At 38.8% G+C, this 27996-nt stretch overlaps 1 protein-coding gene across 1 annotated transcript in view; it reads left to right on the top strand.

Moving 5' to 3' along the window:
- igf2r (insulin-like growth factor 2 receptor) overlaps positions 1–27527 on the top strand; it is an 86663-nt gene extending 59136 nt beyond the window's left edge. The window contains exons 37-66 of the mRNA XM_046059892.1: positions 1921–2083; positions 3153–3329; positions 3449–3595; positions 4343–4524; positions 4855–4942; positions 5193–5393; positions 5509–5639; positions 6054–6157; positions 7186–7319; positions 7473–7672; positions 8412–8538; positions 8727–8858; positions 11008–11167; positions 11654–11762; positions 12554–12635; positions 12744–12877; positions 14828–14977; positions 15107–15265; positions 15527–15737; positions 16849–17001; positions 17733–17967; positions 18324–18460; positions 18806–18923; positions 19570–19716; positions 19906–20090; positions 21354–21540; positions 21659–21808; positions 21920–21989; positions 23041–23325; positions 23409–27527. Coding sequence (XP_045915848.1) covers positions 1921–2083; positions 3153–3329; positions 3449–3595; positions 4343–4524; positions 4855–4942; positions 5193–5393; positions 5509–5639; positions 6054–6157; positions 7186–7319; positions 7473–7672; positions 8412–8538; positions 8727–8858; positions 11008–11167; positions 11654–11762; positions 12554–12635; positions 12744–12877; positions 14828–14977; positions 15107–15265; positions 15527–15737; positions 16849–17001; positions 17733–17967; positions 18324–18460; positions 18806–18923; positions 19570–19716; positions 19906–20090; positions 21354–21540; positions 21659–21808; positions 21920–21989; positions 23041–23325; positions 23409–23567 — 4617 coding nt within the window. The 3' untranslated portion in view covers positions 23568–27527. The remainder of the gene's footprint in view (positions 1–1920; positions 2084–3152; positions 3330–3448; positions 3596–4342; positions 4525–4854; positions 4943–5192; positions 5394–5508; positions 5640–6053; positions 6158–7185; positions 7320–7472; positions 7673–8411; positions 8539–8726; positions 8859–11007; positions 11168–11653; positions 11763–12553; positions 12636–12743; positions 12878–14827; positions 14978–15106; positions 15266–15526; positions 15738–16848; positions 17002–17732; positions 17968–18323; positions 18461–18805; positions 18924–19569; positions 19717–19905; positions 20091–21353; positions 21541–21658; positions 21809–21919; positions 21990–23040; positions 23326–23408) is intronic.
- Positions 27528–27996: the final 469 nt, after the last annotated feature.

Here is a 27996-nt window from a genome sequence, read left to right as displayed (position 1 = left end):
GCTGGATTTTATTTTAGCAAAATGCTCTGTCCAGTAGCTTAACCTGGAGCACTTTTTATTTTGAGAAGTGTTTGATTGAAAGTAGGTCCTGTAACCTAGTGTAGCTTTGGAGAAAATGTCAAAGTTATTTAACAGTCAATGTTTTATTATGAAAATACAATTGAATGAACCCCAGGAAGATGCTTATGTTGGTGCTAGTTGGGATCCTAATAAAGGGTGAATTTTTCATTAGAGAAAAGTTGCAAAAATGTTTGTGTTTGCTGTCAATTGTAGGAGGTCGTATCAGTCAGTAACATGGGTATTTCTAAGCGAGGGCCGATCATCGAGGAGCGGAACCGGCTGCTGCTGGAGTTCACGGACGGCTCTCTTTGCACGTCAGACGGCCAGAATCTCGCATACACAACACGTGTCCACCTGGTCTGCTCCAGAGGAACTGTGGTGAGTACAGTGGTAATTAACAGCACTGTGCACTTTTTGTTTGCATAAACATTAAAATAATAACTGGCAATAAGGGCGGCTGTGAATCAGGAGGTCGGAAGATCCGGCTCCTCCAGGCTGCATATCGAAGTGTCCTTGGGCAAGATACTGAACCCTGAATTGCCCCCGATGGCTGTTCCATCAGTGTGTGAATGTTGGTTTCAGTTTGAGCACATAGGCTCAGTGTATGTGTGTGGCTGGATGAATGCAATGTAGCGTAAAAGTGCAAGGACTAGAAAGGAGCTATACAAATACAGAAAAATGAATGTTTGCATGTGTCTGAGATGTGACTCGGTTTGTGTTCCACACTGTGCAGTCAGCGGGCCCGCGGTTCCTGTTGTACCAGAACTGTACTGCCAACTTCATGTGGGAGACCACTGCAGCCTGTGCCATCACCACCACCACCACCAAGAACAATGTCAGTTCACTTATATTACATACACACAATACACATTCTTATGTCATCTTATGTTTGATTTATTTATGCACACTGATAAGGCAACAAATTTCAAAAGATGTTAACGTTAGAAAACTGACATGTGTTTGAAATGTTTGGAAATATTTAAAACCTGAGATGATGTCTTTGTTCCTCAGAGCTGCTCTGTGGTCGACCCCAACTCTGGCTTTGAGTTCAACCTGCAGCTTTTGGCTTCTAAGACTGGATACAGAACAACGGCAAATGGCAAGGACTTCCTGGTAAGAGAGGCAAATGGATAGTCATCTGCCAACTGTAATGTCTGCCAAATGCAGCCCTCATGTTTGAATGTAAATGTGTGATGAAGCCAACAATCAATTGATGTTTACTGAGTGTGAGAGCCGCACACACTGCCAGCTTTTCATGCAGCTCTGATATCACCTGTATTGTTACCAGATGTTGTGGGATTTAATTTTGACTTTTTAAGGGTTTATGAATATAAATTGTATGTATTAATAATAATAATAATAATCAACCAATGATTATGTTAATTATAGATTTGTCTTTCTTTCTGATAACAGTGCCTAGGACCCAAGTTGACTTGTCTTTGGTTGTTTTGTACATAATGTTTATTATAATGTAAGATGAGGAACAGCAGCAAATGTTTACATTTTAGAAAAACATTTCTAAAAGGATTAATTAATCATCAAAATAGTAGCTGATTAACTTTCTTTCAATCATCAAATGGTTTAATTGTTTCAGCTCTAAAGTAATAAATTAAACTTAACTGAAAAATCACATAACACTACAGTATATCCATAAAGCCAGTAATTCCACTCTGCAGAAGCTTGTTATGTTTTCTGTTGAGACTGTCCAGATATGTTTAAGCAAATAACATGACTTTTTCTGCTTTTTGTATCTTATGTACTTTATAAAAATAAAGATCCTTTTTAGGCTTGTGTCAATTAAAGATATGTACAACACTCCCTCAACAAAAATATAATACTCTCTTACTTTCCACCTTGTAGGTGAATATCTGCTCAGACGCGGCAGAATGTGGAGAGGGCATGACTGGCTGTGAGCTGGAAGACAAACATATCTCCAGTCCAGTGGGGGTGGAAAAGACCCTCCAGTACTCCACCGATGGCCTCCTCAAACTAAGATATAAGGGACCCCTGGACAGTCCCACAGGTATCAAGGATGCAAAAATATATGTTTTGTGTTCAGTGGTTTCGCTGATCAGCTGTGATAGATTTGAATTTACTGTATTTAATGCGGTTTGCTGCAGTTGCACAATTGATAACGAAATTATCAGTCAGTTGTGTAATGGCCATTACACTGTTAAAGCATTGTTTGTTTGTTAGTTATACTCCTGATTGGGAACGACTCAAAAAGTAATTTAAGGTCAAACTTAAATTTAAATTTCCTCAATTTTTGTGGAGAGAAATATAAACTAAATGCTATTGTGCATGTTTTTTTTGTGAAAACCATGTCTAAAAAGTGGTCTTTCCCAGGGCAGTGTCTGACATTTGAGAGCCAGTGTCACTTAAAGACTCACTGTCAACTTCAGTGCTGCGCTACTGACTGGAGTGTATCAAATCATCATCATTGGTTGAATACCATTATTGATTTAAGAGCCTTTTACATTTGGGAGGACCCATCATGCTGTTAAGTTTGTGTTCCACTCACAATCTGGAAACTTGCAAGCTTGGCTAACTAGCTTTACGGGTGCAGCACCTTCCTTTGCTTTGTATTTCCTGCAGTGTACAAAGAAGGGGATTTAGTCTTTATCTCTTTTTTGAGTCCCACTGGAATAAACAACCAGATTTTCAAAAAATGGGTAGTACTGTAGCTTTAGCTGTTTGTCTGTTACTCCGTGATTCAAGTCACACCCAAAATAGTAATGTGCCCAGTTAACATAGGGAGAGCTTAAATGACCGAGCAAAGGTTATCAGTGTCAGCTTTCAGCTGGTTAACTGCTTGTGTGACCGTTAGAATAGAAGTAATTAATGAACTATTGTAAGTGCCCGCCTACACAGAAGTAAAATTACAGTGCTGGTATCATGTGGGGAGCGCTATCATGGCAGTAACTCAAACTTGTTTTTGGTAATAACAATTTTGAGCAAATATGTACCAGTCAAAACAGAGGATGTACAGTGTATATATTGACGTCTTAACAAAAGATTCTTTTAATTTTAATTAGGCTTTAAAGATCTTAACATTTTCCTGACTGTGCACTTTATTCCATATTTTTCATCAGCATCTCGGGACACCTTCACCATTAATTTCGTGTGTGATCCACACTCTAACCCTGGTTCACTGAAACTGCTGCAAGAGGAGTTGAGTTCTTTACCTCACCATGTGGTCCACGATGTCCTCTTTGAGTTCTCCACTGCTCTGGTCTGTGTCCCGGCTCCAGTTGACTGCCAGATCAGTGGTATTGATCACACGAACACACACAAACAAACAAACCTTTTATATGTATGGGAAAATATAAGCAGTGAACGGTGAAGAATTCAGTTTCCTGAGTGTGTAATTATACTTTTCTACCTCTAGATTCCCATGGTAATGAATATGACCTGAGTCACCTGATCCGGGATGCGGATGACAGCCCCTGGATCGCAATAGATACAGATGTGGTCAAATCACACAGGTTTTACATCAACATCTGCAAACCGCTCCCCCCTGTGAAAGAGTGCCCAGGTTAGTATACTTGTCCATGTTTCTTCACTAAATTCACCTTCCTACACAGAAACGTAAGTGTAAATTAAGATGTTTAGTCTGACATAAGATATTAATAATAAATAGATAAAAATATGGGACGTTAAACAGAGAGGGAGTAAGAGTTTACTCAAGTTGAATAAAGTTCTGTGGCAAACTATTAATATTTGAACAAGGACTTGGGCAATGAAGAACATTGTTATCAAGTGAAATTGCATAGTGACTGTATGATCATATACATTATATACAGTATTTATATTTTTGATTGCTGGGCAGATAAAACATCAGATAAAGACATCCCTTTGGGCTTTTTTTTACTATGTGATAGCCTCATACACATGTGTTCAGTTTACATTACATTTACATTTATTCTTTTAGCTGACGCTTTTATCCAAAGCGACTTAAAATTGCTATACATGTCGGAGGTCGCACGCCTCTGGAGCAACTAGGGGTTAAGTGTCTTGCTCAGGGACACATTGGTGGATGGGTCACAGTGGGGGATTTAACACAACAATGGAACAGTTTACTGCTGCACTAAGCACCAGTTTAATCATACTGTCATATGTTTCAATATCATAAACTACTAACTCATGCTGACTTTATGTGACGATGCTCCAAAGATTAATTACTAACAGTTTCTCAAATCAAAAAGTCCGATTGCAATAATATCAATGGAATTATTGTATTACTGTCGGATTTTAGTTAAATACGTTCTTTTTCTCTCTGCAGTGGGTCCTTTGGGTGCTTGTGGCCTGATTGATGGAAAGGGTTACAACCTGGGATACGTTCAGTCTAGCCCACAGGTGGCGGAGGACGGCTCCATCAGCATCGTGTACCAGAACGGAGAACAGTGTGGTTCCACCGCATCCCACTACTCAACACGCATCATCCTCGTGTGTGATGACAACCCAGTGAGTATTAGAGCTCCCACTTTGCCCAGCCACTCTGAACTGATGCCCAATGTTCAGGGCTTGCTGCATTAAGTTAGTTACCATAAACTAATCAAGTCAGACCATCACAAGATGATTGTCAGTGGTCTTAATGATGATACAGCAGCCACAGTTAAGCATTGATTCTTAGCTCAATTTGCAAAAAGTCTTCATACCAATTTCTCTTAAGCTTATTATTTGCATAAATTTCTAGGTGAGAGGACAAGTGTTCCCAGCCATATAGCAAGACATCTAACTAACCAGTGGCATCACTGATGATGTAGCGCTTACATTTTTTGTGTGTGTTTCTAGGGCTCCCCCATGTTTGACCGTAAAGATGGTTGTGAATATGTTTTCATCTGGAGGACATCTGAGGCCTGCCCTATCAGGAAGTCTCAAGGTAAAAATTAATTATAGATACCAATTTTTTAGAATTGAAACTGCTGCTGTTGGATAATTTGTGCAAACAAAGACTGATATTTCAAAAGGGAGTTTGGAATTTTATCAATTTGAACTACAACAAACAACGACTGTTTCAGAGGCCATCATTTTTAAGAGGGCAACACTAACTTCCCATGTTGATTTAACTGTGATGAAGTACAGACAAGAATATGTAACTCTTTGGTCATTGTCCATTCTTTTCTTCCCAGGTGATGACTGTCGGGTTCGTGACCCCAGGAGTGGCTACGAGTTCAATCTGAGCTCTCTGAAGGGTAAAGTTTACCCTGTCCAGAGTGATAAGTACACGTACCACCTGTCGATCTGCGAAGGGCTCCAGAAAGACGTCTGCACCCACAAAGAAACGGCCGTCTCCTCCTGCCAGGTGGAGGGCAACAACCACAAGATCGCAGGTACGAAATTGCAAAAAACATTCTCATGTTTATACAACACTGTTTGTAAGAATTTGTGTCATTATTCTTGTATTTACCCCTTTTTGTGTGTGTGTTTACACGTGTATGTGTGAAGGAATGGCAAACCAGCTTCTGAGTTATGTGGGAGACCAGCTCATTCTGAACTACACTAATGGAGACACCTGTCATAAGATTTACAAAAGATCAACTGCAATCTACTTCTCCTGCCACCCTGACAGGCATCCTGTGAGTTACATACAAAACCAGTTCAGCTGATCCCACAGTTCTTAAAAAGGCTTTAATGGCTTGTAAAAGACCATGCAGTAAACTCTGGCAAGGCTGATTGGTGACTTAGACCGCAAGATAAATTTGGTCATCGGCCAACTCACTCGAAAAATTACATTTTAGTGGTTTGTTTCCATTTAAACACGTCGGACAGACTTGACTAGTAGACACACATCCGACTGACTGAAGAGCAGCCTGAATGAGATCCAGTCAGCAGGGAGTTGTTTTGTTTGCTTTGTTGTAATTATTATTGATTATTCAATAATGACAGTTCTTTTGATGTTTCTTTTTATAAAGCACAGAAATGCATCTTAGCTCTTGTGAGGGTAATCACAAGATTGTGTAATTTTGTGTTGTGTTGATTCACTTCTTAAGGGGCAACCAGAGTTTATCAAGGAGACTCCAGACTGTACCTACCTGTTCAGCTGGCCCACCGCTCTGGCCTGCATCTCAGTCAAAACCACCAGCTGCTCCTACAAGTAATAATCCTCTACCACCTCCTATATGTCATCCTCCTCTTGCTGGTGCTCGTCTTTTTTATCACCCGTCTTATGTATTTAAGTCCTCCAGGTGTTTTTAATTTCCTTTTCCTTGAAGTGTACTTGTACACTTAAGCGGTCTTATAATTATCTATAATATAAGGCCGCTGTTATCTAACATCTTTGTGTTAGATAATTGGTTGGAACTAGTGAGATAGCATTACGCAGAATAGCTTACATGTATTACATGGATTTAATCAAATAACAGCAACACTGTTTTGTTAAACAACAACAGTACAAGTAATATGACAGACACACAGCAACAGTTAGTTTGTTATTAATACATGTGTGCAAAATACAAGTTAAATGTCAGGCAATAATGTGGTAAAAATATGTTACTGGTATCAGGGCTGACATCATAATTACACCTAATTTACTATGTGGGCAGTTTATTGAGTGTTTTCATTTATTTTGGCAATCGAGAGGCCATTTTCTTTAATTGTGGCAATGACTGATTCTCTTTGTATTTCTGAAAACCTTTGTTGTAATCGGAGGCCACACATTTCCCTATTCTTATGTGCTTTCCTTAAGTGTGACAACATCTTACAGGAAAGTTTTCAAGGATCCATCTAGTAAAAAAGCAATACAGGAACAAAAATGTTTTTACAGTGTTTTGCCAAAATTAATGTGTCTAGGATTTGATTTGAAGTTATTTCTGCTTATCTCCCCGGGTGATTGTAGACATTTGGAAGAAGTGTATTGTTAAGTAATGAATAGGACAGTTACTTATAAATCAGTATTTTTGAGATGTATTTATCTTCACCAAGCATCCCATGGTTACACTGAAAGTAAATTAAAAATACCTGTATCTGAACAGCAATGAGAAACATAATAACAAACATTAGAACATACATAACAGAAATAATTCAGTTACTATAGTAGAATTATTAGCTGTTCAGAAGTATGTACAGACCTTGAACACATATGACACTGAATCTTCACCCTCTGTACGTCTGTTCTGCCCTCAGTGATGGTCAGGGCCAGTCGTACGACCTCTCCCCTCTGGCTTTGGACTCTCGAAACTGGGAGGTGGAACCGTCTACAGAGGACACAAAGAAACAGTATTATATTAACGTCTGCAGGTCGCTGGTGCATCAGGGAGGTCAGTCTGCATGCTTGTACACGTGTTCTTAATATAATAAAGCATACATTAATATTGCATCATCCAATTTTGGTTTGTTTATTAGTATTCAAGTTTACATCCTTGAAAATAAATCGACAATCCAAAACTGACACTCTGCTCACCTTGTGACAGGTTCATGGAAGTGTCCCTCCAGTTCAGCGTCCTGTGTGAAGGTTGGAGGTGATGAATATGTGAGTCTGGGGCAGGTGGAGTCTGGTCCTACATGGGACAGAGGTGTCCTGAAGCTGCAGTACACCAGCGGCCAGGCCTGTTCTGATGGAATCCGCAACAGGAGCAGCATCATCCGCTTCAAGTGTGACAAAGACAAAGTGGTGAGTGATGCACAAGACAGCCTGAAGAGATCCTGCTTTCAGGGATGTCAGTCGGTAAAACTTGCGGTTAAACTTAACTCACCCTGCAAAACAATCACGGTAGTTTCACGCTCAGTATGTTGTATTGGTCTTAATTATATATTTAAATCAAAAATCACCTAAACATAGAGTAAGAAAAAGGTCTTTAGTAAGCTACGCAGCCTGTCCACATCAGTAGTGTAACAAAACATATCTCTTAGGGAGAGAGTAACTTGCACTTAAAATGGAATCTGGACAATAAAACACGCTTCAGAAAACTTGTGTCTTCTCAGATTGTCTATTTTCTGCATAGCGAGGAGATTAGAGAACATTAAAATATTGGCTTTGGGCTGCTCCCAGAACCTTTTGAGGAACTACGATAGTCTGTGTTCCCGGTGTAGTACTCATTGGTCAAACTCTGAACCCACAGCAACGATAACTCGTGAACCGTTTCATTCACAAAACAAGCAAGTGCAAAAGGCATTTGAGATCATGAGTGTAGTTCCTCTGGTTCCATAGCTTCAGGCCGCTTTTCAAAAAGGGCTTATAGTTTCACTCAAGCCAAAATATCTGGCCAGTGTGGGACTCAGTTACAGATTAACCTTTAGCATATACACTGTATTTGACCTTTTGTTTTGTTAAGGGAAATGTAGTGAGGACAGGTGTTTACTTAAATAAAAATCTAAATGGCAAAACATATGTGTTCCTGTCTCCCATCCAGGACTCCCGGCCTACTCTGATCTCTGCCATTGAGGACTGTGTGTACACCTTCCTGTGGTTAACAGCTGCTGCCTGCCCTCTGAACAACACCCAACACGACAACTGCAGGGTCACCAACCCTGCTACAGGTCCGACATTCAAACAAATCAGCAGTTCTGTACACATTGTATATAGATACCTGTTACTAGCATGTCCTTATCACTTTACTGTCTGGTGACAATAGGAACTGCAAAAATGATGGACTTAAAATACATGTTGTACATGAATACAGTAATACATTTCTATAAATTGCTTACTTTCATTTCCATTTTCCCAGGTCATTTGTTTGATCTCAGCTCCCTGACAAAGGAAGGAGGTTACACTGTGTACGATCCGCAGGAAAACAGGAAGATGTACCGCATGAACATCTGTGGAAATGTGACCAATGCTGGATGCAGCCCTGGAACTGGTACGTACATCCATCCAGGGGTTATTATGTAGCCACTGATTCAAACAAAAAACACCACTCCTCCGTCATGCTGTGCTAGAACAGCAAGGTAGGTGAAATTATGCTTGCATTAGTTTAATTGCACGAATTGCAAAGTCGGCATTGAAATACGGCTTTTATTCTGTTTGCTGCGATATTTGGTTATATTTCTTTATGAATCAGTTTTATATTTTATAGAATCACATTTCAATGAACAAGAACTGTAAAAGCTGACTCTGCTGAGTACTTTAAATATCTCGATAAAGGCATTGTTGCCAGGACACAATAGACTTGCAAAGCCAGCAGACAATTTCTCTTTAGTCACTCAAAGGCTCAAAGGTCAATTGCTTACATTATAAGCATCTTCAGTGTGCACACACAAAAATCACTTAGTAGGCAATCAGATCAGCCTTTAACCAGGTAGAACTGTAGATGACACAACAATACCATCTAAACTCCTCCCTGTAGTTCACTGATTGGTCCAGCTTCCAGCTCAGTTAATGGTTTCACATGCTTGTGCCTCACGGTGTAAAGTCATGAGATTTAGGCAGACTGTTGCAGGGGATAAATATATATAGCCACTGTATATGCATAGGTGCCATTGACGCTGGGGACATGTCCCCACCTCTCTGTGAAATGGCTGATTTTGTCCCCACCACTTTTTGAAAGTATTTGTTAATACGGTTCTGAAAAATAGCTTGCAACAAGAAATGTTAAAAAACAAATGAAAATTATTTTAGAAAGGTTTATTTACACGATAAGAAAACATGCAATGCAATGTAAATATCTAAGAAACAAATGTCCAAGAATTTGTGTTTTCCTTTTAGATAAACCATTCAACCATAAATTAGTGGGTAAAATGTCTCCAGAATTGTACATCGTCACGTTTTGTGAGCTAATTGTATCACTGCACCCCTAATCTGAGCCCTTAAATGTTCCCACCACTTTTCAGCAAAAAGTGACACCCTTGTGTATATGCATGTAGGGAAATAACATTTGTTTGCAATTGGTTATTCGATGTGGATGCAGATGTTTATAAATGGATCATGTATATTGGTCTTACCCGGTAGACCATATTGTATGTACATAAAGACGATACTTGCAGTGGAGCAGATGTTTTAATACCTGTGCAAAACTGCTAAAAAGTAAAGAAAATAATGTTTTTGGTGTACATAATAAATCAATCCAAAAAATAACCAACTCTACCTGGAGAAAATAACTGTCTGAGATAAGTTCTTCAGTTTTTACAGCTCCTGCAAGCTGCTTAATCACTGTTTAAGAAGTTAACACTGAAACACCAGAACTTTGTGACATTTTCTGTTTTTTTTTTTTTTATTTCCTTGTAGAAATACATAGCAGATTCTCTTTCCTAGTTACTGTTTAGTCTTGCTCAGACATTTGTATGCTTTATGTAACACTGATGACACTGTTTGTTAACTGCAGCAAAGAGAACATAATGAGAAACCTGAAATTCCAGTACTTCTCAAATTATTGACTGCTCTTTCACTAGGGCTGTAGTAGATATTGCAGAGTAACCTGGAAGGCACTGAGAGAGCACATACCTCGGCCAAGGCTGCACAATATGTCTGAATTTGTAATTAAAATGATGGAAATGTTTAATATCAATTAAAATACACAGTTATGGACAGTTACAGGATGTGAGTGCAGGAGTACATGAGAGAACATGTTTTGCTAAATTGAAAAACATATATTTAAAAGTGTGAATCTAATCACTTGATCATTGGCTCATGGCCTAACATTTCACCAAATGAATCTGAAATCTATGAGAAATACTAACTAACAAAAAAATAAAAAGATCACCTCTTTGGTTGAGTTACTAAAAATTCACTTTTAATTGTCTTTTAAAATTAAAGATTTTATTTTTCTGGATTGCAAGAGACGGCGAACAAGTAATCTCTACATACAGCTGCTGGAAGAGAAGTTATTTGACAAACTAATATAAATAGCAGATGGACAAATTTAACAGAAGTGCCCATGATGTCATTTGAAAACACTGTGCATTTACATTTGATCAATTTGTCTTTGGCACATACAACTCAATTTGTGCAGTTAGGTTCTTCAGTTATGTTCTAAAACATTCTCAAATATCTGTATGGATTTTGTGTTATAGCTGTGTGTATTAAGGATACAACTACTGCGGTGAGCGGTGGTCAGGTGAGCAAGAAACTCTCATACAAGGATCACGTTCTGGAGCTTACTTATGATGGAGGAAGTCCCTGCCCAGCAAACCCCAACCTCAAACACAAAACCATCATCCAATTCATCTGCAGGTAATTCTCCTCTCTTTCCTGTGCTTTTGTTTGATTTTTATCCATATTTTTTCCAAGTTCAATAGTTTCCAATTATGTTTTCTTCAACTCCTTTTGTGTAAGAAATGCAGTACAATAAATAAATAAACTCATGTACTGTATGGAGATGATGGGTCTAAGTGATTGTGTGGGTATCTAACTAACCAAGACTTCTGAAATAATTTAAGCCCTTTAACAACTTCATGGACTATTACAGTACAAATTACATATATTTTAAAAGTGACAAGAATTTTTCTTTCTGCTTTAATTATATTTTTCTTTGCTGATTTTCTTTTCTTTTGTTCACTCACTTTGCATTTTGTTAATTGATAAAGATAATCTATTAACATGTCTATTTTTTTAAAGCATTCTTACTTCACAGCATATTTGAACACATGCCTAAAATGTTTGCATAGTACTATAGATATTTAAGCTATGTTCTGAATATTTTTCATTGTGTTTGTATAGGCCACCTAACATGGGTTCAGCCCCTCCAGAGCCAGTTCTCAGTGACTCAAACACTGAGACTTGCACGCATATAATGTCTTTCCACACATCCTTGGTCTGCGAACAGCCAGTAAGTATGTTTTACGTATTTATCAGTGTGATAAGAGAACAGTGACTCTCAGTATAAGTACATTTTTATCAAATTCAAATTTTGGGAATCTTTTAGTTAGAGAAGGTTGTCCCATCCAATAATAATAAAGGAATGTGCTTCATTAGTTAATTGAATCAAACCTTTATATCACTAGATAACAACCTCACAATTAATGAAGAAAACTGTCTGTATGGTCAGAATAGATGAATGACACATGCATCTAAACACAGTCATATAGATGTTAATATCAGGGCCTTTATTCAGGTGATATTGGCATTTTTGTTACCGCAAATACATAAAGGATATTGTAAAGAATTGCAACTATATTACAAAGTTATTTCCTCATATTCATGTGGAAAATGTGGAGCATTCCTTCACAAATTAGCACCAAATTGGCTATTTCACAGAGCAAATTGAATTTCAGTTGAGTGTAGTCTGCAGGTGGACTACATTCAGCTTCTAGAGACTTGTCAAGGATAATCAAATAGACAGGAATGAAGCATTAAATTCTGTGGTGCAGTAGAAGCGTGGGATTGTCTCAAACTCACTTGCTGAAAAAAAAAAAAGATTATTAAAACTCACTTTTTAGAAGACCAAAAGATGAAAATATTGAAAGAACACTTTCTATAGCCATTGTACAGTGTAAAATGGTTGGATTGTGGCTTTCTGAAGGCTAAAAACTCTTGTTTTATTGTATTACTGTTCAGTGTTTTGTGAATAGTCTGGTTTTAGGCTCTACATGTAGTACTGACATTTCTTTTTTTCTCCAGGTAAGGTGTTCAGTCCATAACGGCTCTGCTCTAATAGACCTGACTCCTCTGATTCATGTCAGTGGATACTACACAGCAACAGGTCAGTGTGCCAAGGTTTCACATGTGAACACTTAAATACACAAATCAGGAGGAAATGTACAAAAAAAATTATAGGTATCCACAGATTTATTTAATGTTGTCCTTTCAGATGAGGCAGTGGACCAAAGTGATGGATCTCCAGACTTCTACATCAACGTCTGTCAGGCTCTGAACCCCATCCCTGGGGTCAACTGCCCCGCTGGAGCTGCCGTCTGTATGGACCCTGATAATGGATCTCCTGTGGTAAGACCCTTACAAACACCTAGTGTTTTGACCATTTTGGCCAATTACTTCAACCTTACTTTAATGTGGTTTTATGCATTATGATGACAACATGTAGAAACATTCAATGAGCTATTGTAGTGCCTGCTTTTACTTGACATCTTGATTTACTCTCAGCTATTATTATAATAGCGGACAGTCTTTTACTTGCTGCATGTTGAGAGATGAAATATGTGTTTGGTGGCTTAAATTATGTGTTGAAATGCACCTCGGGGTGCCCCAAAATGCATATAATTTAAAATAAATATAATTTAATTACAATATCAAATGGATTTGCAACGCAGGAAAATGCCATTTTTTTTGATTGGCTGGCAGGTAAAATAAATATACAATAGAAAACAATACAACATAGCATAAATATTTTCTTACTTAAAGTTACCATTTGTGACTCTAGCTGTAGCGCAAGCATGTCTTTGACAGGCGGAAGGAGAAGTAGTTCCTATCAACTGAGTATAATTAGACCATCCTGGTGACAGTAAGATACTTATGATAAAACGCACTCTCACTCCAAATGACTGTGTTTAGATATCGATCATTTTATGAGTATCGATCCTAGAGCAGGAAACGTTGGTATCAGAAATATCAATACTTAAGTGTCGATCTTCACATCACTAGTGTTTACAACTATGATGAAGCGGGACTATCCTTCTGAAGTGAATCTCTCTTTCTGTCTGTCCTGCTAACCACCTAAGCGGCACATCTCTTATCTGTCTGTGTCTTGGTTGCTTGTCAGACTGTGAATGAACAATATTAAAGTGAAACACAGCTATTTATTACGTTTGATAAGCGCCGACGGGCCACGGTGTTACAAACTATAGCTCGGATAAGATAACCGCGTTGTGGTGTCCTCAATGTCCGAGACCGAGACAAGGCCGAGGACAAATGCGGTCGAGTCCAAGACGAGACCAAGACCATCAAAAAGACTGGTCTCAAGTACTACAACACTAACCCACAGTATAGGAAATATCCACTTATCCTCTTGTGGTTCAGTTTTCCTTATTGTGATTTGCTACAACTTATAATGCTGTATTCAAACCTGTCTACATTTTAAGATTAATAGATTTTAATGTGTACTACTTTTTACTTTATTACTTATAAAGTACTTATAAGTTACTTATAAAGTAATAAAGTATTTTTAAAACCAGGTACTTTTTTACTTTTACTTGAGTAGGTTTATACTGGATGACTTTTATTTTTACTTGAGTAACATTTTTCGTGTGGTATCTGTACTTTTACTTGAGTATTAAAATTGAGTACACCACTGCATAAGAGTAGCAATATTACATGAATAAAATATATAATAGCAATAATGATAAATTGCAGTTGAATGATAAGGATTTCAATAATGAAAAATAGAAAATTAACAAACCTAGTAATAATAATGGATAATAAAACAATAAAAAATTAAGTATAAATAAAGTAAGTACACAAGTTATTAATGCAAATATTTTAAGTTTTGGGCCAAGCTTTCCACGGCTGGCTATTTTTTAACAATTTTACATTTTTTAATTTTAAAATTTTTAATTTACACTTTGAATTTGAACAGGGGATCTTCTTCTTTCCAGTTCCTTTTATTCTTCTATCCAAAAAAATAAATAGAAATTAAGATTAGTATCCAAGGAGGACTTTTAGCTTTGAACACCAGGTCATATTTAGGAAATCTCTTACTTTTTGGGGAAATATAATTTATTAAAGTGACTAATCCTCTGAGGTATATGATAAATTCTGAGAATGTGCACTAACTGAAACAGGTCCTGACAAGCGTTTGTCTCCAATCTGAGTTCAGGTTTTTCTAGATTTCCTAATGTGGCCATATTTGATTATGTATTTTTTTGTCTATTTTTCAGTGCGTCTCTTTTTAATATTTGTTCATTTTCTCTCTTTAATTCTCTCTCTTTCTGTCTCTTGAAGGACATTGGGAGAACTACCAGCGGCCCTGAGATCAATGAGGCAACAGGGGAAGTGTCCATCACTTACAACAGCTCCACCAAGTGTGCGGCTAATCCTGCACAGAACTACACTTCAACCATCATCTTTACCTGCCAGAGAGGCCTGGAGCTGGTCAGTCAGCACTGTCATGCCCTTACTGATAAGAATACTTACATGTGCACTGTTTCTGTGCTTCTCTAAGGACTTTTTTCACCCTGCTGCCTTATTGAACAAAGCAGTAACCTTTATTTTTATATCCAGGGCTCTCCGCAAATGCTGAGGCTGCAGGAATGTGTTTATTTGTTTGAGTGGGCGACCCCTATAGTCTGTTCAGATGCCACCCACACCAGTGGCTGCCAGCTCACAGACTCTCAGCTCCAGTTCACCTTTAACCTGTCGGCCCTCTCTGGTGAAGTCCAGGTGAGCTCCATAGACTTGTTGTCCGTCCACCAAGATTACATCCCCGTGATTTTGAGCACTTTTTAACTAGAGGTTCATGTGAATATTCCCTTCATCTTGTTAAATCTATATTTTCCTGTTTTATATTTCACTATAAATATAATATTTATGTCTGTCGAGGTATAGCTTGTACAGGAATGTATTAAATCCAGTTAGACTGTGGGTCTGCCCTTCTGGGCTACCAGTTACAAATTGTATTAATGGTCAGTCTCTGTATGTTAGGTACCAGCGGGTTCCAGCATCTACCACATCAATGTCTGCGGGTCAGTGGCAGAGCCGGCCTGTAAGAAAAGCACAGTTTGCCGGGTGTCCGGTTCTGGTTCAGACAAGTCAGCTTCATCATTTGGCATCAGCAAGGCCATGACTATGACCTTCAAACATGATGAGCAGGCTGTATTGATGCAGTATGGTGGAGGGGATCCCTGCCCACCAGGTATGTCAGCTGTACTTACCTTGTTTACGACCTACTGGAAAGACAGATTCAGGCTTTGGCTTAGGCAGTGATTCTTCACACTTGAATAACTGACGTTAGCTGGATTTGATTGTTGATAATTTTACAAAAGCCTGGACTTTTCAGTTCTTTAAAGCTGCCTAATGTAGATCTTGAGCTGACAGGGCAACATGTCATAAGATAAAACCTGCAAAAGTGCAACTTATTCGCAGTCATCTGCATCATGACCCCATAGTGTGAACCATATATTAACAAATTTTCAGATAAAGATGACTTCTTTTTTCCAGAATGATGAAAAACGTGACCATATTTGGACGAGACGGTGGCGCTAAAGGCCGTGTGTGGAGCTAGCTAGCTTGCTTACCTAGGTGCATCTGTAATTCACGTTAACTGAACAACAGCCTTAAAACTAAATGTACTCACCAGAGAAAGTGAACAGCCAACTCCTAATAAGCTTTTTCAACGGCGCTGGCTAAATTTACACTGTGCCCTCGGTGGGAGTCACTCTACCTGGATTGACAGGTCGCCATGGTAACAACTTGTCAATCATAGATAATCCCACCCTGAAGCATACTCTGCTTTACGGTCTATTTCCTTCTAAATGGGACCTTAATTTACTAAATGAGCATCATTTTGTATTGAAGAAGACGTAAAACTAGTGACGAAGACCATAAACTCATTATTGGGGTAATTATTCAGCTGAGAAGTAGGGTCATTTTAGCATTATTTCTAATGGAGCCGGACTTCTTTTTGCAACCAGAAGAGTCGCCCCCTGCTGGCCGTTCAATAGAATGCAGGTTTAAGGGACTTCGGCGTTTGCAGCAGTTTGCAAACCAGAAGCTTCCTGCTTGATTTGAAGAACAGAGCCCAGGTTACCTCCTGCTTTTAAATACGAATATAGCGATATTCAACCTAGATTTAAGAAGATAAAGGATTAAATCTAATTCTTTGTTCTGGTCAGAGTTGTAGGTTAGCATAAATAAGTTGTATGTTTTTGTTATTATTTTTGCAGTCAGGAACAAAATGTGGCATTATAATTAGATTAGATCATATTTTTTGGAAAGCAACTGAACAAGTACTTTATGTGTTCTAGTGACCAATGACAGCCAGGTGTGTGTGTTCCCCTTCACTCACATGAAGAAGTCATATACAGAGTGCACCACAGACGACAGGACAGATGGCAGGAAGTGGTGTTCCACCACTGCAAGCTATGACACGGACAGGAAGTGGGGATTCTGCAATGAAGGTGATGGCTTTTTTTGGCAGTATCAATGAAGCACATGAATAGACAGGCAGGAGATGTGATGTCCACTTACATGCAACTGAGATCACTGCCATTAGTCATGCTTTGAAAAGTTGATGTTTTGGGATTGTAGACCGGAGCTGTGAAATGGAGAACAGGCAGACAAGAAAGGAAAGAGTGATAATGAATGAAATAAGTGATGTTCAAAGTTGGCGGCTCCATTTTTTAACATTAAATTACTCACCTCAAAGTAGCGCATTTGTGACACTAAAGCGTTTTCTCTTTTGTTTTATTCTGCCCACATGTATTTTATCATAATTAGTGGATCTCAGTTCTCCAAAACATGTTCTCTAGCTGTCTGGTTCCCCCTTACACTTAGGGATTGCTTGGCTATAAAGGGTCTCAAGCCAATCTGCAACCCCTTGTCAAAGGCTGCATACAGTACAGCACTTCTGTTACACAAATCTGTTTTTGATTGAAATTAAAATGCTGTCAATGCAGCTGTTGGTTTCCAACCTCAACATTTACCACCCTGAAATATCTACGTTGAGAACACTATTACCAGAATATACAAAAAATGGTGATTTGTTACTTCATCTGCAGGATGTTAGGTTATTGTTATTTTATTTCTTCTTCACAGTTTAAAAACGCTTTGTTGTTTTGCATGATGTCACCTCAGTTATTACTTCTCTCTTCTCTGAAAACCATCCTGCCCTTTTCTCTCTCTCTTCCAGCCTCTGGTAAGCGTCAGTCCGTCATGTTGTTTACCTGCGACCACTCCGCAGGCCACGGCACTCCACAGCTGCTGTCAGAGACGGCAGGTTGTTCAGCCACTTTTCAGTGGAGGACCGATGCTGTTTGTCCACCGAGGAAGATGCAGTGTAAACTGGTTAGCCAGCACCAAACCTTTAACCTCCGAACCCTGTCCTCCCTCACTGAGCCGTGGAAGTTTAGCCACCAAGGAGATTCGTAAGTCTCTGTCTTTAGTCGTGAATGTGTCCCTTTTCCTCCACAAAATTATTAGAAAGAAATTAAGTGCTAATCCGTTTGTGATTCAAATTATTTAAATCATGGTAAATGTCACTGTTGTTGTGTTGCCCGTCCCTAATTCAAATATAAAGCTGATGATACACGGAGCAACTTTTAGAACAATAGTGCTGGGCAATGTTGCTGTCAATGGTAAAGAGTAAAGATTACTACCGTAATTGCCTTCTCCCGCCACTCCGCCACCCTCCCCGCACCAGCAAGATTGCCCAGCAACGTTGCTCAAAAAGTTGCCCCGTGTATCATCAGCTTAAGACTCTTTCCTGTTTTTGTGTCGTCAGGTATTTCATCAACCTGTGTCAGGGTATCCACGGTGGATTACCAGGTTGTCCAGAAGACGCAACTGTGTGCCGACGCTCAGCAGCCGGAAAGACCCAGACCCTGGGCCGTGTTTATACTCAGAAAATGAGCTACACTGGTGGGAAATCTAGTCACATATATTTCAGTACACTTCCTGCAGGCATTAATGATACAATCTTGAAGTTTCTAGTATCCTACATTTGTAAATATTTTACCAGTTTATTGCCATTAGAATTTATTTATAACTGTTGGCAAGGCATTTTTTCTGAATCGGATATTTTACTACTATTGTACCAAGACAATGTAATTGAAAACAGTGCTGGCTTTGAGGTAAATCTATGTGTAGAGAAAATTGTTGCCATTATGTGAGCTTTTCTTTTCTGTTTCTATTGACTCTAACAGCTGTGTTTTGATTTTGTGAATAAGAAAAGTTCATGACCACAGTATCAAACTTCTCTTGCAGATGGAAAGATCTCTGTGAGTTACTCAGCGGGGGATGATGTTTGTGGTAACGGCGTGAAGGCCAAGACTGTGATCCAGCTGAGCTGTGGCTCCACAGTTGGACACCCAGTACTCATCAGGTGACACACATACTACAATAAAATCCTTTTTATTAAGTTTTTAATTTTCAACCAAACTTGCAAGATAGTAGAGTTGGGTATATGGAGCAAAACTGAAACAACTCAGAATATAATAAGATTTTTTAACGTGTTCAAAATCTGCTTCATTTGCACTGTTGGTTATGGTATCGTTAATTACTCAACGTGATGTTGCAATTGACAGTAAACCACATTCTAAAGTAACACTCATTTACTCTTTGGTTCAGCATTTATAACTGCCAGTTAATGACAGAACAGAGTGTTTGTCTTTAAAGTTAAATTTTCTCTGGTTAAAGCATCATTTGAGATGCAAAACCTTTCTCAGTAGACTTACTGTTATTCACAGACATCAAGCAGTCATGTTGTTGGCATTTGATACAAATACTTTATATTAAAGACCTTAAAAAGTGTGAAATTGTCTTTTCTCAGCTTTCTTTTTTTAAAACTTTTTATTGATCTGTAACTCCATGTTTAGATTGATTCAAAAGCAACATTTAGTTTGTCTTTTTTTTCATAAACTGAGCTCAGCTAGTTAATTTGGTCCTAGAAGTGTTAAATATGGCTTTATAAACTGATTAATCTGCAGCTGTGCTAGGAGTCTCTCATCTCTCTGTGTCTGTGTGAGCAGAGTCGATGAGGCATCATGTGAGTTTGTGATTGGCTGGGAGACTCGGTCGGCCTGTGCGGTGAAGCAGCATGAGGTGGAGATTGTGAATGGGATGATACAGGTTCCTGACACTGGAGCCAGCCTCAATCTGGGAGAACTGTACTTCAGGTAACACTCAAACAACCTCCCCCTTTGTCTTTATCCAGCTCCCAGTACACTCTTCTTCATGTAACTAACAGGTATCTCACCTTGCTGTATAAATGAAATAGACTTAATTATAAAAGTCTAGCGGACTTCTCCATTTTATTTTCTACCTGTGTTGGTCTTTTTAACTATGTTTTTCCCTCCTCCTCTCAGCCACCATCTGGCATCTGGAGACATCCGTCCCAACGGCGACCGCTACATCTACCACATCCAATTATCCGGCATCACCAACAACTCCCTGACAAACTGTCTTGGTGCCAACATCTGCCAGGTCAAACTCAACGCGCCCTACAGACGCAGGATTGGCTCCTCCAGCAAGGCCAAGTACTACATTAAAGGTAATGTATTGCTTAGTTTAGCGTCTCATTTATAACTATAAAAAAGTGATTGTAAACGATAAAACGTTGGTTTTTGCTGCCATATGCTGCCCCCTATCTCCCTGTCTTTACTCATAAACAAATTGTTTATGAATCACAGCTAAAAAATGTTTATCCAAACTAGTGGCGTAACTCCAGGGATTGCAGTGTTTGGTTTGTAAGTTACTTTGGTCCAAATCTCCACAATTACTGGATGGATTACCATGAAATTTATCAACATTTCTACACTACTTAAGTTCATGACATGATGTCTAAAAAAAACAAACAAGTGATCTAAATCCCCATCATCATGCTAAGTATGTAACAGAGCACAGTAACACTTAAATTAAAGGTCCCATAGTTTCCTATGATTATATGTAAATCTAAACTCGTAGGAAGGTTATATAGAGTATGTAATTTGGTACTATTTAAAGGTAAAATTTAAGACAAGAGCGATAAAGTGATACAATTGGTGCAGTTAATTTGCCACTGTAACTTAGCCCGTCTTTTAGTCAGGACTCAACAGCGGGCCTTGAAATGGGAAATCTGTCTACAGAAAAACATGCAGTTCAACAATAACAAAATGTAATTGCAGTTCCAGGTGAACATTTAATTGGTTTTAAACAGAGCATGTTTTTATGGCAGATTCCTCTGGGAATCAACACCTGCTTCTAATGTTAGCATAGCTTAGCTCAACTTCAAATCGCTAAAGTCAAATAACTGTTTATTTTTCCCCTTAATTAGTACCACTTTCATACTGTTACTTTCTTTTTTTAAGGAGACCTCCTTGGAAATTTTTAGTGAATTATAAACCTATAAAATAAAATGTTACATGTTAACATGATGTAACTTATACTGTATGCTCATGCTAAACATGCTTTTGCTAAGATAGTGTTAATGTAAGTGATGGCATGTTTGGCAATAATTTAGCAAAAGCATGTTTAGTATTATCGTATCATAACACATATATTATTATTAGCATACGGTGTAGCAAGTTTTCATGCTTGTGTGCATCCACAGCATGGAAACACACAAAAAACAACTTTTTGGCATTGTATCATGCTAGTTTCAGCATAGCTACACTCTTCTGAGAGAACAAGCTCACTGCTGGCCATCAGTTCACTGACAATTATACTGTTGTCTTAAAGTGACGTCATGAAAATGTTTTGATTCTAACTAATACACAAACATCACAGTTCCACTCATCTATTTAACATGTCAACAATGTCCCTACTTTTCCATCAGGAGGAAACCTGGATGTGATGGTGCCCTCAGAGTCGGTGTGTGGGCGGGAGCAGACAAAAAAGGTGTCATCCACAATCATGTTCCACTGCAACCCCTCAGCAGGCGTCGGCATCCCAGAGTTTATGCTGGAGACGGATGGATGCCAGTATCTGTTTGTGTGGCACACGGACGCTGTGTGTGGTCTCACGTGAGTAAACACTTTTACGCTTTTAAATCAGCTGCAATTTCTTTTTTAATCCAGACAGCAAAAATAGTTTTAAGAAGTGGAAAATATGTGTACATCTTCCTACTGAATGGCCTTGCAGAACTGTTGACACACAGTCATATGATGAGGTCGTCAGCGAGACTCCAGCTCTTTCTAGGCGGAGCCAGGCGATGGGAATGATATTGAGCCTCCTGTTGGTGGGTCTGTCTGTCTGTCTGCTGGGGCTTTTGCTCCACAAGAGAGAGAGGAGGTGAGACCCTGAACATCCAATAAATGCAGAGCAGCGGAAAGATGTTGGCTGAAAAAGACTTTTAATGAACTCTGTCGGTCTTGTTTTTGCACATCTCCTGTCTCCTAACAGAGAGCTGGTGATCCAGAAGGTCACTGGCTGCTGCAGGAGAGGAAACCAAGTCTCCTATAAATATTCCAAGGTAGGTTGATCTAATCAGTGGATGTATTCTAACTTTGTTTAGATACTCAGATTCCAGTGGGCTCCAGGTAATCAAACATTTCCAGCCAGTTACTTTGTTATTAATTGGAATTGTTGCCTTCAAAGGATCCTGTATCTGATTAAATGGGACACATTGCCTCTTGCCCCTCCTGTCTCTGTATCTGTATTTCATCCAATCATACACCCACATCATGAAAATAAAAGGGAAAGTTTCACACCAGAATGCTTACATCTACTACTGCAGTGTGTGCAAGGTTACCAGGCAGGCGTTCAGTTCAGAAAAAGACCTGCTGTGTGGTTTCAACACCTTCTCTTGTGCACCCGTGTAATTACGTAGATAGTTTGCCAGACTGCCTTTAAATATTTGAAACATGGTTGTAGCCACACGAATTATGATTGGCTCGTTGGTTTGTGGGCCCACTGAGCCAATCCTTCCGCTACCTTATAAAACACACAAGCGGTCTATATCGTTTTTCCATTGATAGGTTATTCTAGGTCATTTTCCACCTTATTGTAATGTTTACTCACTACTTGAATCTGCTCCCTTTATCTTCACTTTTCTTCTCCAGACACTCACACACACAAACACACCTACACCTCCGGCCTCTCACTGTAAACACACTGGCTTAGCTCGCAGAGTCTCTGCTCTGCTCACTTTTTCCATCACCAATACTTTCATAAAGTTGTCACGTTTAATTAACTTACCCCCCTCTCAGCCAACAAAAAACAGGAGAAATGTTTTGTGTACATCATGATTTATTCAATGAATTTGTTTCTGTTGCACTTTGATTTCATTTGATCAATATTTCCACTCAGCCAGGCGTAAAAAATGTGATTTGGACTTTTTTATAACACATTCCGCTCTGTTTTTTTTCATGCACAAATTAAAAATGTGCAAAAAAACAGGTAGATGGAAATGCACCTACTGTTATGTGTGTTACACTTTGTGCTACCTTGTTGACAGTTTATCTCATCTCCTGTGCCACAGGATTGGATTCAGTGTCTCTACTAACTTGCCTTGAAATCTTCAGGTAAACATGGACGAAGAAGGGGGTGAAGAGGAGATGGAGTGGCTGATGGAGGAGCTGGAAGCCCCACTCACAACTTCTTCCTCATCCTCCCACCGTGGTAGGAGTATCCATGGCAACGGTCACATCAAGACCAAGCCGGTGAACACAGACGGCCTGCGCTCATTCTCGCTGGATGACCAGGACGATGACAGCGAGGACGAGGTGCTGAGCGTCCCAGGGGTGCGAGTGGTCAAATCCTCTGGACTTGCCAGCCGCTCTGCGGCCCATCGCAGTGCCTTCCTCCAGGTGAGTTTTCGTCTCAACATCAGTCCAGGTGTTACTGTGTCCTAGCGTGGTGCTCAAAACCTCACAGAAATCCTTCATTCCAGGAGGAGAGCGATGAGGATCTGGTCGGCCTCCTGGACGAGTCAGACAGGAAGAGGAAAGGCAGCAAACTTCGCCCCTTAGGCCCTAACCACGCTAACAACACGGAAGCCAATAGGAAACCGGACGAGGATGACAGTGACGAGGACCTCCTCAGGGTGTGATGTCACTTCCTTCTTCCCTCTCCCACTAAATCCTATCGGAACTTTTCTCTCTCAGTGAATGTCTCCATAATAACAACAACAACGATGAAATACAAACAACATAATGAAAGCAGAAACCTTTCCTCTCTTTTGGGATTTTCTTTTGTTGGACTGCACCTTAATTTGGCCTGCTGAGACTCTGTCCAGTCCTCTGTCTGCAGACTGTTGATGTTGGTACATGGTTTCTTATTTATTGATTTGCTGATTATTTAAAGTGTAAAAAAGTTTTGACCTGCACCCTATTTTCTCATATTTTCAGTCATAATCAAGAAATTAAAAATTTACTTCACTATAGTTACTTCCGTCTTGCCACATGTATCCAATACAGACCTAACAGGCCTGTTGAGACTCTAAGAATCAGCGACAGACGCACAGGGTGTTGACTCTGCAATGAGGCATGTCAATGAAAAGATGTGAACATTAATTATATTTTGTCTTTCTTTTGTTTGAGAGTTTTGAACGTAAGCTGTGCCATTGCTTTAGCACTTTATTGCAGCATCGATTAATTGAAAATAATACATGCCTCTTTGCAGACTGGGCAAATTTTTAGTGTGCACTGGCCTGTTAAGGCCTGTATTTGATAAATGTGATGAGATGTACAGTTAATTAGCTTGATAGTAAAAACAGTAGCAGATTATGGGAGAAAAGCAATGGCTGTCAAAGAAAATTAAAGCAGTAGGCAGTGAAGGTGTCTGCTTGTGTTGTTTCTAAAGGGAATGAAGTCTTTTCTGTTTACAGTTGCTATATTTTCTCTTTCTTTCCCCTCGAAAAGAAAGTGCGATGCCTTCCTGATGATGAATTGACTTTGCATTTTCATCGATTAATCGTGTCCGGCGACAGATTGATTCTTGTCTTGTTTTGATCAGAGACAATGTACATAGGTGATAATGTTCTATAATATGGACGTTTTGTTTGTTGTCTTCACTGGTGAACAGCTCACACGTTTGTTTTTATGATTATTTAAATGGTTGTCTGAGCTGACGATCTGTACGTATCTCTGTTCTGTGCGAAAATACAGATGGCCTTAAGTGTGAATGGTCGGTCGACGTGGATGGAAGGTTGAAAGTGAAACTTGAGATGTTAGTTTAGGTTGTGTTGGTTCCCCTCCCGCGAAAGCCATATATCTACAGCCACCACAGGCACTAATGTATGGAAGTTTTTTCCGCTTGCACGCTCCAGTACATTGAAGGCTCAGTTTTGGTATTCAGGTCTGTGATTGCAGACGTTGTTGCATCAAAAGTGAGATTTTAACTCTGTAAAGCCAAGTTTTTGTAGTACCGAAATTTGCCCTTTTTAGCCAAATGCATGTAAGACAAAAGAAAGAAGTGAAGCATAAATGTATCAAGAATGCAGGCAGTTGACTTGCATATAACATATTTTCTGCTTAATAATGAAAGTATTGTTTTCACAAAGGATATAATCAATGATGGGTGTATGTGTCTTTCTAAAATGAATTCAAACTGACTGCAGTGTTCCCACATGAGAGTGATATGAGCAAACCTACACAGTATGAACACACGGAGTATTTGGGTTCCGTCCCATTATTGCCTCGTTTCTTTGGTCCCAGCCAAGTTGTTGTGAAGTTAGTGTCTTTTTGGATTACACAATGAGAACACAGACTGAATTTACAAACTCACAAATAACTAAACTTTCACGCCCCCATGTCATTCTCCCAATTCAGATGTTCTGGCAGTGAGCAGAATCAAAACAAATCAAACTTGAACTAAACATGGTGCTCTTGGTGTGGTTTGTTTTCATTATCTGATAAACAGTTCCCTTCACAAGTTCAAGGTGATGTCTTCAAATATATTTTGTCTGAACATCACTACAAAACCCAAAGATACACAGAAATGTTGGCAAATTATTTTCTGTAAATCAACTAACTGATTAGCTGACTAATAGTGTAAACCCTTGTGTTTTCATAATTTTCTTGGTTTACATTTCTCCATAAAAGTTCATTTATGACACTTTTAACTTTTTCCCGCAGATTTTGGCAAATGCTTAGTTGTCAACTATCAATTTGCTTGTTGACAACTGAGCATTATTTGTCTCCTGATTACTGTGAGATGTGATTGAAAGCCCGCGATTTGGCCTTGAGTTGATAGTTTTCTTTGTTAAACTACTTGGTCCAAGTTTGAGGAGCTGCTAGCCAGCAGGTATAATTCAGGCGGAAACACTAAGTCAATATCAATAATAATAATCGTCACCAGCTTTCGATAGTCAGTTAATCATTCAGTCGATTATCAAGTGTTTTGTTTTTCAGTTTCTCAAATGTGATGATTATCTGTGTTTCATTGTTAATTAAACACCTTTGGGTTTTAGACTTTAGACAGTTGTCACTTTTTTGTTGTTTTCTAGACAAACAATTAATTGATTCATCAAAGAAATGATAATTCATTCATTGATGATGAAAATAATAATCAGCTACTGTCTGATGAAACTGCACTGCAGTGGGAAATTTTTAGGTTTCTCATCTCACCAAACAAACTGAAAGTTCAACAGATTAAATAAACCACTCCACACTTACTTTCGGTGAATGTCTTACCTTGGGAGAGCACCTGTTGAGTTATTGACAGATTTTGTATTGATTTGCAGTCACATACAAAGTGCACAGACTATGAATATTTATTACGTTATATACATTGATTACATTGTCCACAGTACGAAGGAGAATGACGATGGATGATAAACTTTTGGGTTTTGTCAGTATTCAATCCAAAGAAACTTCTAAAACAAAAAAAAAAATGATGATGCTAAAATTTCTTATCAATCAAGAAAGTTCACCATTCAGGGTATTTCTAAAGCTTTGTACACAAAAATTGTTAGACCAGTTTTAATAAGATGCCACTTTGTCCAAAACAGACAAAAAAAAAATGACAAAAAGATCTGAACTGGCATTTACACTGGGAACATGATGTGTCATAATATTGACCTGTAACACAAACAAATGATAGACATCATCATGTTCCTGTCTCTTTACCATGGGTGTTCAGTGACTTGTTTTCCAAGTGTTATTATCTCTGAGATCACAAATGGAAATGAAACCTTTCAGAAGCTGTGTTTGAGTAAAATTGTCTGACTCCAGAAAGAAGAATTATCTCACTTAGGTCTTTGTAGAATAACGGTATCATAAAGCTACTGATCTGAAAAAGTTTCAAAGTGAAATCTACCTTTGGAGAGCGTGATGAACGAACGGGGCACATTTCCAAAGAACAATAAAATTTGTGCAATTACAAATGGATCCGAATGAAATGTCAGAATTCCATATGTATTAAATATAAGTTAAACAGAAGTTAAAGTGAAATCAAGCCTGTCGTTGGCAGAGTTGACAGAGTTTTTATAAAACATAATTTTAACATTCATTCAGCATGTGGACTCCGGCTGTTGTTTTGAAAGCGTTTTACTTTAAGGTTTCAACTGGGATAAAAGCATCTTCCTGTGTTTGGCACTTTGTAATCAACTCATCTCTCCTGAGGAGACGTAGCAGCACACTAGCAGATGTTCCCGTTAAGTATGTGAAATCCTTTTCCATTGTTGCATAACGTCTGTTTCTGCTGTATTTAGCACCAAAGTTTGTGTGTCTCATCTGCATGGTACAGTACTGAACCGCCTCTTCCCTGTGAAGATATGAAAGGACATTCTTGTGCTTTTTTGTCTACTTTAGAGCACAGAACTGTTTTTGGGGTTACGAGAAACTAATTCAGTTTAATTCAGAAGCAGAGAAACGTGCTCGGAGAATAAAGTGAGTAAAAAAAGCACAAGTTTTCTGTGATGATTCGGTACTATGGGAGATCATTATTATGTTTGAGTTGGTGTAAGTTATGTTGTCTGTTGTTTTTCAGCTCTTCGCCTGTTTTCCTATTTAAAAAACATTGATGTAAAAACTATTGCATTATTTGAATAAATGAGATCTGCTGTTTATCACAGTTGTGGTTTAATCATATACTCTGACCAATAAGAGAAAATTTAAGAAATGAGAACCTTGACTTTGAGACTTAAAAGTGACCACATTCAAGTTTAAAAAAACCATACAGTAACACAGTTGAAGGACTCGGCTTGGACTTAAATTACTTGAGACTTTATTTAGGTTTGTCTTTAGTTGAACGTGTTTAAAAGGACCTGAGACTTTGAATTTTCTGAAATGACTTGAGACTTGACCTCGACCTGTGTCAGGTGACTTTAGACTTGAATTTGACCTGTTTCAAAGGACACCAGATTTGACTTGGACTCAATTTGAGGAACTTGAGACTTGTCTTAAAGGATGCATGACTTGTCTTAGACTCATCTGGGAGGATTTAAGATTTGTCTTTCACTCATGTTGGTGAACTTGAGACTTGACTCTGACTTGTGTTGGGCATATCTCTTATTATTTTAGACTTGAGTTAGACTT

Source organism: Micropterus dolomieu, linkage group LG10 (genome assembly GCF_021292245.1).
Source record: "Micropterus dolomieu isolate WLL.071019.BEF.003 ecotype Adirondacks linkage group LG10, ASM2129224v1, whole genome shotgun sequence".
NCBI lineage: Eukaryota > Metazoa > Chordata > Actinopteri > Centrarchiformes > Centrarchidae > Micropterus > Micropterus dolomieu.
The sequence above is the reverse complement of the archived record's forward strand: the minus strand, read 5'-3'. Positions and strand labels throughout refer to the sequence as shown.